Below are 18,282 nucleotides of genomic sequence, written 5' to 3'. Positions count from 1 at the left end.
CTCTCCGCCAACTTTTTGACTTCTTGATTTGTGTTCAAACCATAATTATTCAAACATAATTGCTTTTGAATATCAATCTCATTGACTTGACGTTGTGACAAAAATGTATTATAATGACGTTTAAATTTTACTTATCTAGCCAGTTATAATAATAAAAAGGTACGAAAACTACTTCGATTGTGAAAACCTTTTTATTCACCGAGCCTAGATTTAGCGGCCGTAAAAATGCCGTGATATGTAGGAATTTATTTAAGCCTCACTGGAAACTTGATATTAATACATACACATGCAATGTATGTTGAATGTAGACCTTATTTTTTAACTAATTAGTTTAGTGATTACACCTAGCACCTTTATTGTGAGAATAAATATGCTTTATATAAATTAGTGCCGCTACTGTCTACGTAAGAATAAATAACTAATATCTGTTCAGAATTGTAAGTTGAATTTAAACCACTTGTCCTAGATCGAAGCACCGCATTATAATGTATGTAAAGTATGCAATGTTATAATTTTTGCCGAGGACTGGGTCTGTTACTTAAATAATTATTATTTTAAATGACAATTTAAAAGTAACTTACCTATTTTTCGTCTTACTACAGTTTGTGTCCTTGCATTAATTAGAAATAATAGTTTAGGCGTTTCAACTTCCGAAAATAACAGATTTAAAAACAAAAAAGTAAATACTAGACTCAGAAACTTGAACTTGATCTCTCAGTGATTTCATGCTTTCTTCATTTAGTTGTCGTATTATCTGAGCCAAAGGTGATGGTCACGTGACCACACGAAATAGTCGATACCTATTTACAATAGTTTGATTTTGTGACATTGACTCACGCACCCATATAAAATGTCACTACATGTTCGCTGCGAACACTGTCAGTTGTACTCATACAATGTAAAAGCATCAAAATTTACTGCATCACGCTGCACTTTTGATGCAATAAGTTACTTTTTTTGGATTTGCTTGAAGAGCATATCCATAAATTACTATTCTCAAAAAATCCTCTAAGAAAAAATGTCCGTGGAAGCTATGCGGTGTCCGTAGGTTTGTATGGAAGAGCAACCCCCTTAAGGATTCTGTTATAAATAGGTGTGAAATCAAGATCACAAGAGTTAGCTGAAAATCGTTTGAAAACCTTCATTTGGTCCTAAATGCGTGTAATCTGAGTTTGCCCCTTGCCAGGGCCCAGGAGGTGTGCATAACTTTTGAGCCAAATGATCACAAAATTTTCACTCTTTTTTTCATTTTCTTGCTTGTAGCACAAAACGGTACATTCGTCGGAAATGTCATTTCCTTCATTATTAAAGAATGTTAAATTCTGTGTTGAATGAGCATCTAAAACTTCAAACTCGATTTAGTGATACAGCTGAAATCAAAGGTTACAAACCGAGACTTTTATCGGTTACCTAAAAGACACTTTAAATGATGCCCTGATTTTTACTATATTTTCTTAAATTACTCGTATACAAAGAAGATCTTAAGATTAAGCATAGAATGATCTAAGGGCCTGTCAGTACAGCACCTGAAAGAATGACCGAATCCGTCGTCGGGGCCAATTTTGTTCGCTTAGCCTGCTAGACCACAATTGACCACAAACGATGTTTTAGATTCCATTCGACGCAGTTTAAACACACACACACACACACACACACACACACACACACCAAACATCACGCCTGTATTCCCAAATGGGGTAGGCAGAGCACTAGAACGTTGCTAGCTTCGGAGCAAAAGTTTTATATTCTTTAATATTGAAGAGAATGAACATTTCCGAAGTACCGTTTTTATGCTAGAAGCAAAAATCTGGAAACAGGAAAGATTTCAGGGTTATTTGGCACCATAAAGTTATGCACACCTCATAGAAAGGGGCAAACTCGGATTACACTCATTTAGGACCTAATGAAAGTATTAAATCGATTTCCAGCATGTTGGAAATTGATTCTTCGAAAAATTCGAATTCGATTAGCCTGTTATGCTAAAGCGAGATTTATAGACAGAAATAATATAAATTTACTGAGGTAAGCATAGCAAAGAAAGAGAAAGTGATAACAACTAAATTGTAGCAAATTATTGTTAACGCTCTGCTCTGGTCCTATAAACGGACTTTCAGCAATAGTGCAGTGCCATACCAGTGCAGCAAAGCTGATGAGTGCGCGCGAGAGGCTTGATTGGTATCCAGCCGTATACTTTATTATCTTATTGAAATAGCCAAGAAGTTGACGTCCATCCCAATGATGTGCATTAGTGCAAGTTGTCAACTATAAAAAGCAAAAAGAAAAGAGCAAGCTCTATTTTTTATGTTTTAGGAAAGCCCGAAGCATGCTATAGCAGTATAGTGCGACTCTTAACCGCGGGTTAAAGGAAAAAATACTGAGATTGACGATCCTATTATTCGTACAGTTATTATTTCATTTTGCGAAGCAGGATTAATAATATTTAATTATATTTCACTTCGTTAACAGTACTATCCGAAAGATTCAAATAATCCGAATCCTTAAGGTGTCAGATCCCGATCCGAAATAGAGCGGATATCCGATAATACGGATATCCGGTATCCGGATGCAACCCTAGATGTAGGGGCTACAATACAAATTTTACCTTTTGAAAAATCTTATGTTTACAATAACACAGCTGAACAGCCAAGTAGACTCCAAGTCATACAGTTTACCCAACAAGATTAGTTAATAAACCCTGTCACATCCTGCCATTCACTCGGCCGTAAATAGCTAGTCCTTGACAGGACACCAAATGGAACGGCCGTGGATAGACTCGATGCGTAGCGTCAACGGAACAGGTTTTACGGCGCTTCCATGTTTGTGTTTTTCCACGTCCTTAAGGTCGTGACCTTGAACTTGACATCGGTGACATAGCCTTTGTGAGATGGTAATGACTAACATTTACGGTAGGCTGACAAGGTGATTCAATGGTATTCGCAATGATAAAACTATTTGTAAATACTTATTTTATTACCGTTTAGTTTATATTATAGAGGTAGATAGATCCATGTAGACGTTCATGGTGAGGAATAAGTCGGATATAATCGCATGTTTTCAAACGACAACCTATTATATGAAACCTCAGTACATTTCTTCAATTGCTCCTGATTTCTTGACAAGCGATAAGCATTGGATAGGATTAGATTAGATGTAGAAAACTTCGTCTGTTCATTTTAGACATTCATTTCAAAATATTTTTTGAAGAATAAAATAAAACATTTGTACTATGTAGTGTCTTGTGTTGACGACGCATATCGATGGGTTTAGCAAAAACGGTTCCTTGAACTTTGGTATCAGTCTATAATACAGACTGTGTGTAGTAGATATTTTAGGGTATTAAAGCAAACAAAAACGAGACGAAAGATGTATGGATCCAATCAAGTCAGAGACAGCAACTACGACTAAATTCATGTAGTTCTCTGGGATTTCCACACATTTTATGGGCACCATTATTTTTACCTCAGTAGTCTCACTTGTACGTTATAGGCCTCGTCTTATATTACGGAAAAACGTCTTCTATTTTATATCAACATCCACGTAAATCATTAAATAAGTTTATTATATCCAATGGTCTCATATCATCATTCCGATGACGTGATGCATAGACTTATTAAAATTACGCATGGTCAACACAGTAATTAGTCATGCCTTATAAATCAATGGCGAGAATCATTGATGGAACGATCAAGGTCGCAGCTAAGTAATATTTTTATTACCAGTGTTATTGTACAGTTGTATTATTATTGTGCTGTTAATTACGTATTGTTGAAGTGGCGTTACAAAATATTACGGCATTGTACTTGGATTTTATCTGAGCATTCCGGCGACTAGGTTTTTGTTAGGCTACGAGATTAAGATGGTAAATAGTTTTTGTGTTATTTTTGTAACTGTACACTTCAAAACCTAACAAAGTTAAAATAAGTTAGATATGACTGGCTGGAGAGTTTTTGGGTTTAATTGTAACTATAAATTATACGTAAGAAATCAGAGTACAGTCGAATGCAATATAATATATACAGCCAATAGCGTCAAAATATGTATACATCGACTTTATGTTTAGTGGCATTTTTGACGTTTTGGTAACGTATAAGTAATATATATTTATGCCCATGATCGTACAATATTTTCATAATATTATGTGTCATATTATAATACTATTGTGAGGTAAACTTTGTTTCTATTTATTTGCATGTAATCTCCGGAACTATTTAACTAATTCAAAAATTATTTCACTAATAATAAATAAATAAATATCACGGGACAATTCACACCAATTGACCTAGTCCCAAAGTAAGCTAATACTAATGAAGAAGTTACTTGATTTAACATAGGCTACTTTTATCCAGGGATAATGCAGTTTTAGAGCGATACTGACGAAATTACCAGGTTTTGAGGTCTTGTAGCCCTTTTGTGAGGTAGCGCACTCGCAGCTTTATAGTTTGTCTCGAAATGCTTAGTTAGATACAGATTTACTGAGTGATAAACGTGACAAAAGGCGCACGTGGGAGCCGGTATAGTATAGGTGGCTAACTTGCGTGGCTTTTAGCGCCCTTTTCTCCGTCTCAACGCTGCTAGTAGCTATGCCTACGTTTCTGGACTATTTTCTTAACTTCGTAGAAATTGTTTAGCGTTACAAGATAGTTAATGCTTAATTTTTTTGTTCCAGAGGGGCGGTGTGTGAGTGTCGCACCGCCATGTCGCACCACAGCGACGAGCAGTCCCTCCTCACAGTCACGTCGGACTCTTTCTGGGAGCCGGGCAACTACAAGAGGACAACACGACGGATCGACGATGGCCACCGGCTGTGCAGCGAACTGCAAGCGCTGGTGCAGGAGAGGTCGGATATAGAGAAGACCTATGCAAAGAGCTTAAGAGGCTGGGCGAAGAAATGGAACGATCTTATAGAGAAAGGTGAGTTTTATTTTGACCTAGGAGAATCCACATTTTGCTTACTCATATCGGTACAGTCGAAGAAAATTAATTGAGTAGCTATCAGGGTGGAATCTTTTTTACTACAGATGATACATCTGCCAAATAAATCACCGTGAAAAATATTGTAGAAAATAAGCGATTCAGTTTCTTCTACTGTACAGTTTTCATCGCTGCGCTGGCGACTTTATTGCCTGTTTTTAAGGGCCACTAGACGAGCTCGCACTTCATTAGGGATTACGCTGATATCATCGCGCGCATGTGGTGGTCATGGCGCATATTAAAAACGGGCATATCCAGTATTTGTTACACTGAACACTGCTTTATTTCTTTATTTCTTTCTTTCTTTAAAAACGTCAGAGTGTCTTTGTCTTTAGTCTTCCACTTCGTCTGCATAGTTGCTCCACCGGTGACATTTGACCTGCGACTGATGGGCCCGCTTGATTCAAGCCTCTTCTATCTGAATTGAGGTATTACGCAGGCTCTAAGTATTCAGATGAACCGATAACCGTTCGCCTTGTTGCTTCGTCACAAGCATCTTTCGGTCATGAGAAATTAGTTATTGCGGCATGAACTGCTGTCCTGCAATACTAATGAAGATTCGTATATAGTTAAAACTCACATAAGTGATAGAGTTTGATCTTTTATAAGTTTCTAAACAAACCGAAGCCCTCCTAAGAGCTCTGCTATTATCCATTGATTACATACATGTTCTGTTCATTAAACTAAACAAATATGGGAATGTACAGGACGTGACATTATTAATGTTTGTAAATCCAATACAATCGGACAATTCATTCAATACGAGAGATCAATCTTCCATTGATTATCAAAGGACCGCCTTTTATCGCTCACGAATGCGATGAATTCATCATTTTGTTAGAGGGACGTATAGAAATCATGTACCATAAAGCATAATGAAGTAATACGATAGTGCCCGCATTAAATTATTATTCTAATGAGTCTTATTTATTTATAAATCAGGCTCGTACCTACTCAGAGGCATCGCAGAGATCACAAATGTGATTCTTCTATACTTTATCCCGTATCGACATTCCAAAATGCGTCGTACTCTTTCGGCTAAATGATATTTTATCTTTCTGTATATTGTGACATTTGTGGTGCAATATCGATATAGTCAATTTCTTTTTTCAAATCAAATCACCACCTACAATTCCGTTCCGATATTCAATACTTTCTTCTGAGCAAATAACAGAATTCCCCGAACGAACACCTAAGCTTTTACAGAGTCTTGTCAATTCCAATACACGTCCAATACTAGGAAGCGGCCCGGGTTTATTTGCTCCGTGACGCAACAGCGATGAGGTGCGGACACTTACGCGCTTTTACAACCGATAACCGGTTGGACAAAGCGGTGTTGTAAAACCTTACAGCTTGAATGCTTTCGAGACAGGAGCAGCGAAAAGCACAGCTATTAGCGGCAGCGTTTGCGAACATAAGAAAGATGGCCGTGTGAAGTGAGAAGCATACGCTCTGTACGAGGGGTCCCTTTGGCGTCTTTATGAAATAAAATCCTCCATTTGCAACTCAATGCAGCTGTAGAACTGTAGTCTCCCCTTTGAGAAAACTATTTACTCGTGCATTCTCCCGCGCTCACTTTCTCAGATTCCAAGCGCAGTCTAGTCATGTCCCGGAGTCTAGACAAGGTCGTTTGCTAACAAAACACGCGTCAATTTATATTTAAAGCGCATTAGCTAAATAAAAGGCTCTTAATATCCAAGACGCGCCTCCATTTAAAACGGCCTTTTCACGATGCCGGCGTGTGCATAATGAATGAAGCGCGGAAATTGTGGTGTTCAAGACAGACCATTCACTCGCGTGTTTATGCATTCCCGGCGCCCATAGCTTCGCTATGTGTTAAGTAATAATTACTAGAAGACTTACGTTGTTTTTATGTACTGCTCTATGGTTACGGTTACAGTCAGACGGCGTTTTCCATTTACTTGTCACGAACGTATGATAAGCACTACGATCTACGACGTTTCACTATCCGTGCTGTTACTATATTATGCTGTATACGGGATTCTGATTCATCTTTAATTTTGTGATATTCTATTGTATTTTGGTTAAATTTCTTCTTTATGCCCGCTTTACATGTTAGGCCAACGGCATTAGTACGTTAGAGTGAGCATCATGTATCTCATTTTACTCTAACGTATCTTTAGAATAGTTGACTATATGAGTAACTTGTTATTGATTCAAACGGTTTTGGGCCAATCAACTATTTTACCGACACTTTGGGTGTCTCCTGCGTTACCAAAATTGTCTCTAGCGTTACCAAAAAATCGTACTTCCAACAAGATATTTCACGGTTTAATAGGTTGAACTTACGTAGGATGGCATATTCATATACACCATCTATTAAAATTACAGAAATAACATGTTTACTTACAAAAATCATCAATTGTTTGAAAAATGTCGCGGACAGATTAGTGTCGGTAAAAAAGTTGATTGGCCCTTTTACTATTTCATAAAACCTGTCATAGTTTCCAAAGGTGGCACTCCGGTTGCGGTGTCGAGTGTCACTCACGAGCACGACCGCCAACAAATTATCCACACCAAGTGATTACGGCTCGCAGCAGACGCGATTATGCCCCATTACCAACGGAAGCGATTATGTGCACTAACACCGCGAGCCTATCTCTCGCTTTATTGATTGATCTCGCCAACTAATTAGTTTTGATAGCGGTTAAAAGTTGCTTAACTATTATTACGCAATCGCAAATATTTAATTAACTATAGGAAATTTTAAACACACTTCCGCTGTCCAGGTAAACTGAGTGTTTATGTTAATTGAATGGATATCGTTTTCTCGAATGCCGATTGGCTAATTGAACCCCCGTTGAGCTCGGATTGAATACAAACACTTTTTGTTTTCACCGACGCGACGAACGGTTTTCCACTGTTGCACAACACCTGCCGAATGCAACGAGAATAAAACATGTGCAACGAAATGGAAAGTTGGTCCGTGAATTACGAGGTTCGGCTCGTTACGATATCCCCAATCTGCAATTCAGTCCACGGTGTCGAATTCGACGGGCCGTACGGGAACGAACTCTCCACCCGTAACGGACGTTTTAACACATTTTATCGGCCGATTCGAAAATCGAAAGTGTCGTCATTCGTACGTTTGAATTTAGATTGGCATGCGCGAATCGGTCATCGGGCGACTCCGGTGCAGCACCTTACATCACTGGTTACAACTCGCAAGTGTGTAAATCGGTCTGTTATGAAACGTTTTACTTGCGAAAACGGACCGCCCTCAGCCATTTGGTCGATGAGACTGGTTTAATTTATTACGACCGTAATCCTGCAGACGGTGTCTTTTAATTATACATTGCTCTCCGAAGGAAGATTTACCTGCGAAACTCACCGCTACCTGTTTTGATAAAATATTTGCATGCCGCAGAAGGGTCAAGCTAATGCGGCAACGTGTTTTTGCTAATGCGGTTTCTGCCAAGTCTTGTGATTTCATCTTAACTTTGCAATCGCCTTCTTTGAACAGAAACGCAGTAAAAGTCGTAGCAACTTTTATTTCACCTCGTCCAACTTAACAAGTACCACTTAGTTACAACTTCTCAAATTGAGATAATGTATTTATCACGAAACACATTTAAATCTCACGCACTTATGAATGCCTATACATCATATACATGTAAAGAAAGTCATATTCGAACACCGTGAAATATACGCGAAAGATTCGCTCAATTTAGGCTCTCGATTAATCAGGTTTATTTACCGGCTATTAACGCAAATTGTGCCTCCGTGGTTTCAATCCTACTCTACATATTTAAAAATACTTTTACACAAGTTACGTTATGACTGATATTTTACTGTTTTATGCACGTATGTGCAAGCTTGTTTGAGTAATTGGAGTAGTAACAGTTTATGCATATGGAGGTGCGTTATCAACAGAAACCTGCAGCGGACGCAAACCGATGGATACAGAGATAAAAATGCAGTTACGTTGAATTTTGCTTACTTTGAACTTATTTTTGTTGGCTGGCTTAGCGTATAATTTTACAGATTACTCAAATACTTAGGTATCGCACGGGTTCGGTATGTTTCAGCGAGTGGTTGGGTAGTTTCAAATTTAAACATGAATTTCAAATTATATTAATACTGATGAAAATACAGAATAAAATACCTTTGTATTGCTACTTAATTACTCGCTCTTGTTCTATAAAGTCAATTTTATAAATTTCACTCAAATCACTATTTACTTGACCTTTTTTTCTGACCTTTTGTGAGGACTACTGATACTCTAAACTCTAGTACCTACTGGTTTGTAAACAAACGAAGTAAAAGACTTTTCATCACACTTGCTCGTAAACAGTGTCGTAACATGCAGGCTACCTTGGTTGCAACCCCCAAATGAACCCGTGGTCGGTAAATAAGTCATTGCGCGTACAAATTTTCTGTTATGAAGCCCAAGGTCGGTAAATGAGTCAGTGGCCGTACTAATGGTGCTGCGCCGTGCCGTGCGCGTGCTGCTGCAGGACCAGCACACGCACGTTCCGACGCATGCTGCGGAAGGGGGAGGGCGGCGCTGCCAAGAGGCAGCCTAAGGTATCGCCAATATTTGGAAGAATATATTTTATCTTTACAAATATAAAGTTTTACTCGCAAATGTGATGAAAAACTTGTATGTCGCACTTGCGGTACTATAATTACGAACATCGACTCATTAAAGCCCTCAGTTTTCGACTTTGGGCTTCTATTATACTCTCGTACGTACCTTATTTACCGCCCTTAAGACGCAATTTACCATTTTATACTTCACTCTGTCGTATGCGGAAGGTAAAAAAAAACCGGCATTCTCTCCATTGTCTTAAATAATATCAATAACGCGGATTAAGATAAAAAAAGAAAAGAAAGCGTTAAATTTTGCACTGATCCGTGCTAAAGTATATGATGGTGACCTGTCGTTTTGCCGAGTTTATTACGCAGATTTCGTTCGCAGACAACTGTTGGCAGATTTTTCTTTTGGCCGAGCAACGTTTGGTAAATTTCGTTACGCCTATTATTCGTTTCGCCGAGTAGTCGTAGGAAGAATACGATAAGCAGATTTACGTTTAGTAGATTGTTGTTTCGTAATTGTTTCAGTTAACCGAACAATAGTTCGTCGAGACACGATAAGAGAGTTATCACATGGCATTCATATTGTTAAGTAGATTTAATGTTCAGTCGATTTTGTTTCGTAATCTGCGTAGATATAATCGGCCAAAGACAGGTAGATTATACTGAGTTGATTATATAAATATACTAACTTTTATCAAAATGAAGTTAGGTGCGACGACGAGCGTCAGCGAGGAGGAGTGTTGGTAGAATTGCGACCAACAACGCACGAGCCGAGCGAGCGAAGCGAGCGTGCCGCGGTAGCGCCGGGGAAGTGCCAGAACCGAACTGTTAGCATCGCGACTTGGTTTGTTTTAAACTCCAATGTAAAATAAATACAAATGATGGTTAAAATACGTTTGAAAGTTGTGAGGGTACATAAAAAAATCATAAGAATGCGCGGTCAGCACGGCGTGTAAAATGCTAATAAGGCCATAGTGTAATCCCACATATTCACGGTATTGATGCCAGTCCCCATGCGAAACGAAAAGTGCGAAAAGTTGATATGCGCGCACTGAATAATAGTTCTACGTTACAAAGGAAATGTTGTTCGACCAAATGTGCAAAATGTGTAGTGATAATAGGCTAAACGATTTCTGTAAATAGTTGTTCGGCTTACTGACTCATATGCAAGAAAATAGTCTGCTAAAGGTTGAGTTACGAAACGTTAGTTGCGAAACATACATCTGCGTACAAATTCATCGGCGTACGTTACTCGGCGAAACGTTGTCTGCCAATCAATAATCTCCAAAAAATAGTCGGCGAATCATTAGGTAACCGTAATATAGGTTTAGTTACCTAAAATTACAGGCATCCTGACACATTGTTCTCCCCCTCAGGACCCGAATACGGCACGATGGAAGCCGCGTGGAAAGGCGGCATGGTGGAGGCTGAGAGATTGTCCGACCTGCACCTGAACGTGCGAGACCGGCTCGTCAACGACGTCATATCACAGATCAAGAACTGGCAGAAAGATACCTATCACAAGGTTAGTACTTGCATGGTACAGAAATATCCTAAATAAAGTCTTCAATGAAGCCAAAAGGTCAACCCTAGTAGGCTGTCATGTCAGATGTTCATGTCAGAATATTACTTAGTTATTTCTATGATTCACATTCAGTTGTCACCCACAGAGATATTCGTTAAGATAAGAATATAAACGGATTTATTAAAAACATTTATTTTGTTAATTCAGGAATATTACTCTTTTCAAGACTGTCTAGGGATAAAAAATATCCCTGGGTACTTTTGATGAATGTAGTGGTGTCTAAAATCAACTAAGCCAGGAATGTTGCTAAATAGTTGTTCCTCTTTGACTTCGAAAAAAAAACTCCGTCATTAAATTATGTCAGTTTCGAATGACAATGTCTATAGCGTTATTTAGTCACACAGTCTATCAAACAGATACTTTTGCAGTATTCATATACCAGACTGTTATCCCTAAACACAAGGTTACACACTATAATCTAGAATTAAGTTACAAAGACATGTGGCACGATTATCAAATATTGTTACTAGCCATTCTGATATGCGTGTCATAACACTGCGGCGCTTGAGCGCATGCCAATCCATGTTCCTGACACGATGATATTCGCATTGCGCTCGTACATTGTGGCATTCTGGGTTCACTCAACCGTACGTATCGTTGGTATTGACTATTTTCTCATATTGATTTTCAATTTTGGTTCTGTACAAATGCGTCGTTCTTTTGTTTCATGGTAAAGATTTAATCAACATTGATACGACGTATTATTGCGATGAAGTTAAAGTGCCGCATGATGTTGCTTAAAATAGATTAAATACATCGTCGGTGTATATATCATTTGGTCGCTCTACCGAATCCAGTAAGAATATATTATTTTTAAACGGCTCAAAGTCAAAATGTTTGAAGTCTTTAAAATAAGTTTATATTTGGACATCTCTCTCAAGTCTGTGTCACTTTGAAACAAATATACTTACACTAAGATCACAGGCGGGATTGGTGTAAATAAATGTCTCCAAAATAAATAAAGACTCGGAGAAAATGGTCTGAGAAAGAAATAACGAAACACGTGAAACGATGATTGTCTAAAGTAGAGAAAACTTTGCATCGTCGACTTTACTTTCAACGCTGTTTTAATTTGAAATACCTGCAGTGTTAGGGAAATCCTCTCAAGATTCTAAACGGACATTAATAATGTTAATTACTCTCTAAACTACATAAACATTACTCTCCTCCAATGAATACTAAACAGTTTCCATGGAAACATCTCTAAGCTTTTAATGCTTCGTCTAATTAAGGTAAAGCGTGCTTGCGAAATGGTAATCGAATGAGTTGCCTTAATCAATGGATTACTGTTGACCAAATTAGTTTTTAATTGCCGACAGCCAGCCCTTGACCCGGCATTATGGCTAGGCTAGGCTAACCTGTGATTAGATTAAAGGTTATTGACCTATAAACTGACAGTAATACTGCGACTTGTTTATGAGTTAACGATATCAATATTATCACGGTCGACTTCTAGGTGTAGTTTTGTAGTTTCTGTAGGTATATAATGTTCTTGTCATTATAAACCATGTCCATAGTTGATTGAAATGTGAATGAAAGTAATCGTCATAACTTTAAATCTTTCTAAGTGAACTTTTTCGAAGTATTAACGACATTGTAATTAACCTAAATTTTTTTTTTTTAAATTGTTTTCATTGAAAAAAATTTATTATAGTTACACACACCCTCTCCTTAGAGAGTATTAAATGCTGTGTGTAACTATAATATTTTTTTTTCGTGCCAAGTATCCTATCTGTTTATGTTGCAGTATTCAGTAAATTTTGATAAAGTTTAATGCTTCCTATAAAATTTATATAATTTAGTAGAATGTAGGTAACCTAGCAAGTAAAGTGGTCGATTACCATAATAACCGTAATTTGAGTGTTCAGAAAGAAAACATCACGGTGACGCCGCTCAAACATTGAGACACGGTCAGATTGATACAGAAATAGTTTTTAGATTACTACATAAATAACTTCATCTTATAATAATCTTGCAATGTAATCTGAATATATTTTTTAGGCGGTCGTGACTAAAGTAGCAAAGGCAAGAGGATAACTATTATATTGTATTTATTTTAATTAAGTGTAACACATGCTATTCCATGTGACAGACAATATTTTTGACTTATCTAGTTTAATTCCAAGACTGAGGCCTTTGCCCAGCAGAGATACATTATTACAGGCAAATTACAAAATATATATAATAATTACGCTACTAAAAGCTTCTGCTATGAGTGCGTGTATACATCAAGAAATCAGACATTATAACAATTGGCGAGGTCCTTGGGGACCCTTGTCGTGGGTCGTTTTACGTTCGCCGCTCGTTCTGATGGGCCATGGTTCCCATGCGGGTACAGTGAATTAGGGGCTTACGGTTTATAGTGCCTGGGAACTCGGCGGGATGGCGCAGTTGAAGATAATACCTAGATAGAATAATCTGACTAAGGTAGAGACATCTTGCGATCGAATAATAAAATTATTAATTTGTATATACATCTGTGTCTACATCCTGCCATGCGTCATTTGTCTACGTGCCAGCCCTCTCATTATGAGATGAGGCGTGTGTCCTGCAGTGGAAGTCGAGATGAGATGATGATGATGATGATACATATGTAAAATACACAGGTATTTTATGTATTAATATACGAGTTAACAGTGACTGGTATGAGATAATCAAATTGTTTTATTTTAACGAAATGATACTAACTTCGAGCGATTCATTCTCAATTACATATATCATGTCATTTAGCTCCTTTATGTTTTTATCACCGTCACCGGTCAATGTAGATCCCATTGCTGTACAGGCCTCTTTACAGAATAAGAGGGAAAGCGAGGGAAAACTCAACACATGAATAAAAATACGGACTTTTGTTGGTCTGAAATAAAGTTTTTTTTAATATTTTTAATAATCCGAACATCTAATGTTATTAAGCGGTATTTAAAATTTTAACTTCCTTCGGAATTGATTTTCCAGTATATTTTGAGCATAACATTAAATAGCTAAATTTTTCGATGTTTCGCCTATATTAGCATTCTCTTTACAAATAAATTTGATTAGTTACTCCTTATTTTACTTGCCTCAATAACAAAGCCTCGCCATTCCAGTGTTACGTTAAAACGGCGTTACGTGGCTCGCATGGCCATTGGCCGGATGATAAAGCGGTCCTTATACAGCGCGCTTCGTGACAGACGGATGGAAACGTCCGCGCATGCCGATACGGTTTTAATGTCTAATATTGCACGCGGTTTTGTGAGCGTGCAATGGGTTCGGACAGAACTATTAACAAACTATTTACAGAAGAAATGATATATGTATGTTGATAATCGCAGGCACATAGAGAAATAATAAAAGGTAAGGCGTCTTCCAAGCACCTTTTTATCTATTATGTGTTGCAAATTGAGCACATCTATTGCTACTCTGTTAATTTCACAGATGTAGTTTTAATAATCGGTTTACTGTTTTTGTTTCTTATTAATGTATCAAATGTTGGCAGGTACTTAAGTTTTTCTGTTGCTTCTTCGATTTTAAGTTAGGGTATCAATTTAATTGCTATAAGTTATATCTTTTATATCTTTTTCTGTAAGTCTTGTAGAATAGAGACCCACGCGCATCATAATTGCAGGGATAATTGATATACATATGTAGAGATATGCTTCATGTTAGGTATGATTTTATGGCAAATAGAGAACTGTAATTGCAGTATCGACCATTAGTTCAATACCTTGGCATGAATGCAACAAAGCAGTCTACTTTCACGTACTGATGTGCCAAAAGAAACTTTCCAAAATTGCGGAATTTTTCATATAGGAATTTGAAACTAATATGGAGATTGAAACTTTCCGTTTCTTAAATTTAAATTCCCTAAATTTCTTGTGAAAATTTCCAGAATTTTCCGAAAACTTCACCAATTTTATGGAAATTTTCCGCAACTTGCACATCTGTACTTTCACGTCACTGCTACTCTCAATTTTAGCTTATTCAAAGCCCAAGAAAGTTCACCTACATATTTGATTATAGTCCGGAGCATATATCATTACTGTTCGATCACTTATTCGACTTTCGGATTCATATTCGATTGTATGAATTACCGTTGTTTGTGTAGGTTCAACTAACTAACTATTATTGACAAAGTCGTCTATGTATAGAGTCGTTATTAGACTGAAACTTACCTAAAGTACTTGTCTTCGAACGCTCCTAGGTACTCGAAACTTTATTGTTGCCGCGAGAGAAATGTGGCAGTCAAGAATAATGTTCGCCGCTGTCTTAACAAACATAGCTTCTCAGTAACTCGTATACTTCAGGTGAACTAGTGATGAATTACTTTTCTTACCAGAAAACAGCCAATGCACTAACGAGAGTGATATATTTCACGTAGAACAAGTATCTGAAAAAGAATATCCTGTTCGCATGCGGTGATGTCCTTAATAATATTTTATTGACCCACACCTACAGCCGAAAGTGCGTTTAGTAGAATTGTTTACCTATATGGAAAGCGAGTGGTTGCTTAACTTAGTGAGAACGTATACTTATAATAAAGTGTCAGTAGTCAATCAGGTTTTTACTGAACGACACAAAATAAAATATTCAAACAATACTCAATAACCTGCTCTGCGCACAGTAGGTATTAGTAGTTGAAATTATGCAGACAGGTAGGAGCGTCATTTGCATCATCTGATGTCAGCGAAGCGGCCAAGGATGAGATGGTTTATTAATATTAAACAGAGGTTTTGCATTCAATGCAATGATTTATTCACGATGAAAAACTTTACTGTCCGATGTCTCTGAATGGAAAACTTGAAGTTAGTGTTGTGAGGAGGCAATTTGGACTCGCCTACTAATCTTAAACGAATAATTACCTTTTGCTTTGCCTTTTAGTTTGTCAATTGTGTTTTGTTTCTTTTCTTTTGTACAATAAAGAGTTTACATACATACACACCTTTTTTATATCAGCGTCGCCTTCATACTGTCAAGTGTATTCTTAATGACATTTAAAAACAAGCATGATTTTTACGGTGAGCGTTGCAACCTAGTTATTTATTTTGATCGACAACCAATATACATACGTGCTGTTATGACATACACATGCTTATGACAGGTGCACTATTGCATAACTTTAAAGCTATATTCCACAGCCCACTCGGTGTTGCAACAGCTGCCAATGACCCTATAAACTCCTAGTTGAAGAACTTAATTAAGTAGCAAATGATTGTGCTTTTACTGAAACGTCTAGACGACGGACTTCTATCTTTCTAGACTTTGACTATTTAGATAGCATAAACTGATCCTTAACTTGTTTGTTTTTAGTGCTATTGGTTAAGAAAATTTTAAGTCCCAAAGTGCTATCTTTACCGATTTGAGTTTAAATAGGAGTATACTTATTGATTGCCTTGTCTTTTGCTAGCAGTTTTCAATGACACACGATTACGTGAGACATATTTTTCAGGATGTAGACCTTAATTACCTTTAACGAGCTCCTGATGCTTTGACGCATCTACCAGCTGCATGATTGAGGGTACACCTGTAATCCCGTAACCACGACGCTATAGCAGATTTATTGAAATAACGGGATCTAATTAAAGTTAATCATGATCTGCTGTGCCATGATTGAAAATATGTCTAATTGCCTTCGGCTGTTTTATAAAAAAAAAGTAATGTTTGTCTTCATGGCATCGGCTATCCTGACTTATCATCTATCCGTTTTATTATCACTATTCGTTACACCAGAGCCGAACTGATGTTTTGAAAGAGCAGTAAAACCGCTCTTTAAGTTGCAGTTGGAATATTTAATTACTGCTCAGTGTCATACTCGCATCGGTTCAGACAGGCCTTGGGGTCCCTCCAATGATAATCATTTAGTACCGTCCATTGTTCTTCGGACAATCACTCACTACGCGAAATAATGAGTTAAACATTACAATTGTGTCGGTTACTGTCATCGTTATTATCGGTTTTATGACATACAATGACCTACATACCTAATACATTTATGCATATAGGTATGAGCGGCGACGGTAGGCTGCCCTAAAATATATTTCATGGCATTTTTCTATGATACCTAAACATTTTCTTGTCATAAGAGTTTGCATACTCCTTCGATTTGTTTTATCTTACTGTAAGATGAGCCAATGTACTAAATATTTATTTAGCACCCAAATTCTTTCATCCTGTTATTATAACGTTTACTTCCAAATAAAAGTCAGTAGAAATAAAACTTATTTATAAAAGTAAACAAATACTTTGAGTAATTGAGTTGACATTTTGGTACTTACACTCTCAATATCTAACAATAGCAGGCTTGCAATTAGATACTTGTAACGAAACATACCATTGTGCCTTAATGGTTGCCGTAAATGTGAAAAACAAAAGCGTACAGGGTGTGGGAGGGATGTAGGTGTGAATAAGTGAATGCGTTAAGTAATTTTATAGCACCATTACCGTCCGGCCTTCTGTTTATTGCTGAAGATGGACATTAAATTTGTTTGCTGGCAGGCAATAAAATTGTGCAGCGATTTTTCATTATGACATGAGGCAAGAGAAAATATGTCTACACGTCTGTGGCTCTCCTTATGGTCCAGTCGCCATCAGATATTTCGGAGCAGCCAAGGTGATCAAAAATATCGGAGGATGAACTCTAATGCCTTGAGAATAGACTGCATGCACCGATATTTTTGACTACCTTCGTCGCTCCGAAATATCTGATGGCGACTATCCAAACCTAAATATTAAGTTAGATTAAAGTTTTAAATAGTAAATAGTAGGGTAAACTACAATAAGTTTTGATGATTCGTGTCATTCGCTAGTCGTAAAATGGTTGTCAAGGACAATAGAACATTATTGTACATTATATACACATATTATGAAGTAGATACCGAATTCTTGTTGTGTTTTATTATCTGGAAAAGAATGTTCTCTGTTTCCGCCGATCGATCTTCTTTATATGATTAAGTGCGCGTAAGTAACTGGCAAGTACCTCATTGTTATTGAAGATCCATCACAATGGTCCTTCGTACTTGTATCGGCGAAATTTCCCGATTTTACTGCCGTAGGCGGAGGCACTCTGCCCAAAACAGTTGATCGGGGCACGTGCCGTCCTTGCCTTATAAGAGATTTATGTACCCCGAAAAAGGTGCTCTAGCAATTTAATACGATATTCTATGTAAATGGTTACCGTGTTCTGTTGTACG

The 18,282-nt window shown here is 37.4% G+C and overlaps 1 protein-coding gene across 5 annotated transcripts in view; it reads left to right on the top strand.

The window, feature by feature from the left end:
• The window catches only part of Synd (protein kinase C and casein kinase substrate in neurons protein Synd), a 108,137-nt gene that overhangs the window by 41,160 nt on the left and 48,695 nt on the right, over nucleotides 1-18,282 (top strand). For all 5 annotated transcript variants that reach the window (XM_074098706.1, XM_074098707.1, XM_074098705.1 and 2 more), the window contains 2 exons: nucleotides 4,667-4,911; nucleotides 10,908-11,056. In XM_074098706.1, coding sequence (XP_073954807.1) covers nucleotides 4,695-4,911; nucleotides 10,908-11,056 — 366 coding nt within the window. In that variant the 5' untranslated portion in view covers nucleotides 4,667-4,694. The remainder of the gene's footprint in view (nucleotides 1-4,666; nucleotides 4,912-10,907; nucleotides 11,057-18,282) is intronic.

Source organism: Choristoneura fumiferana, chromosome 15 (assembly GCF_025370935.1).
Source record: "Choristoneura fumiferana chromosome 15, NRCan_CFum_1, whole genome shotgun sequence".
NCBI classification, from domain to species: domain Eukaryota; kingdom Metazoa; phylum Arthropoda; class Insecta; order Lepidoptera; family Tortricidae; genus Choristoneura; species Choristoneura fumiferana.
Note: the sequence above shows the minus strand (reverse complement) of the source record. Positions and strands in the feature narration are given on the sequence as shown.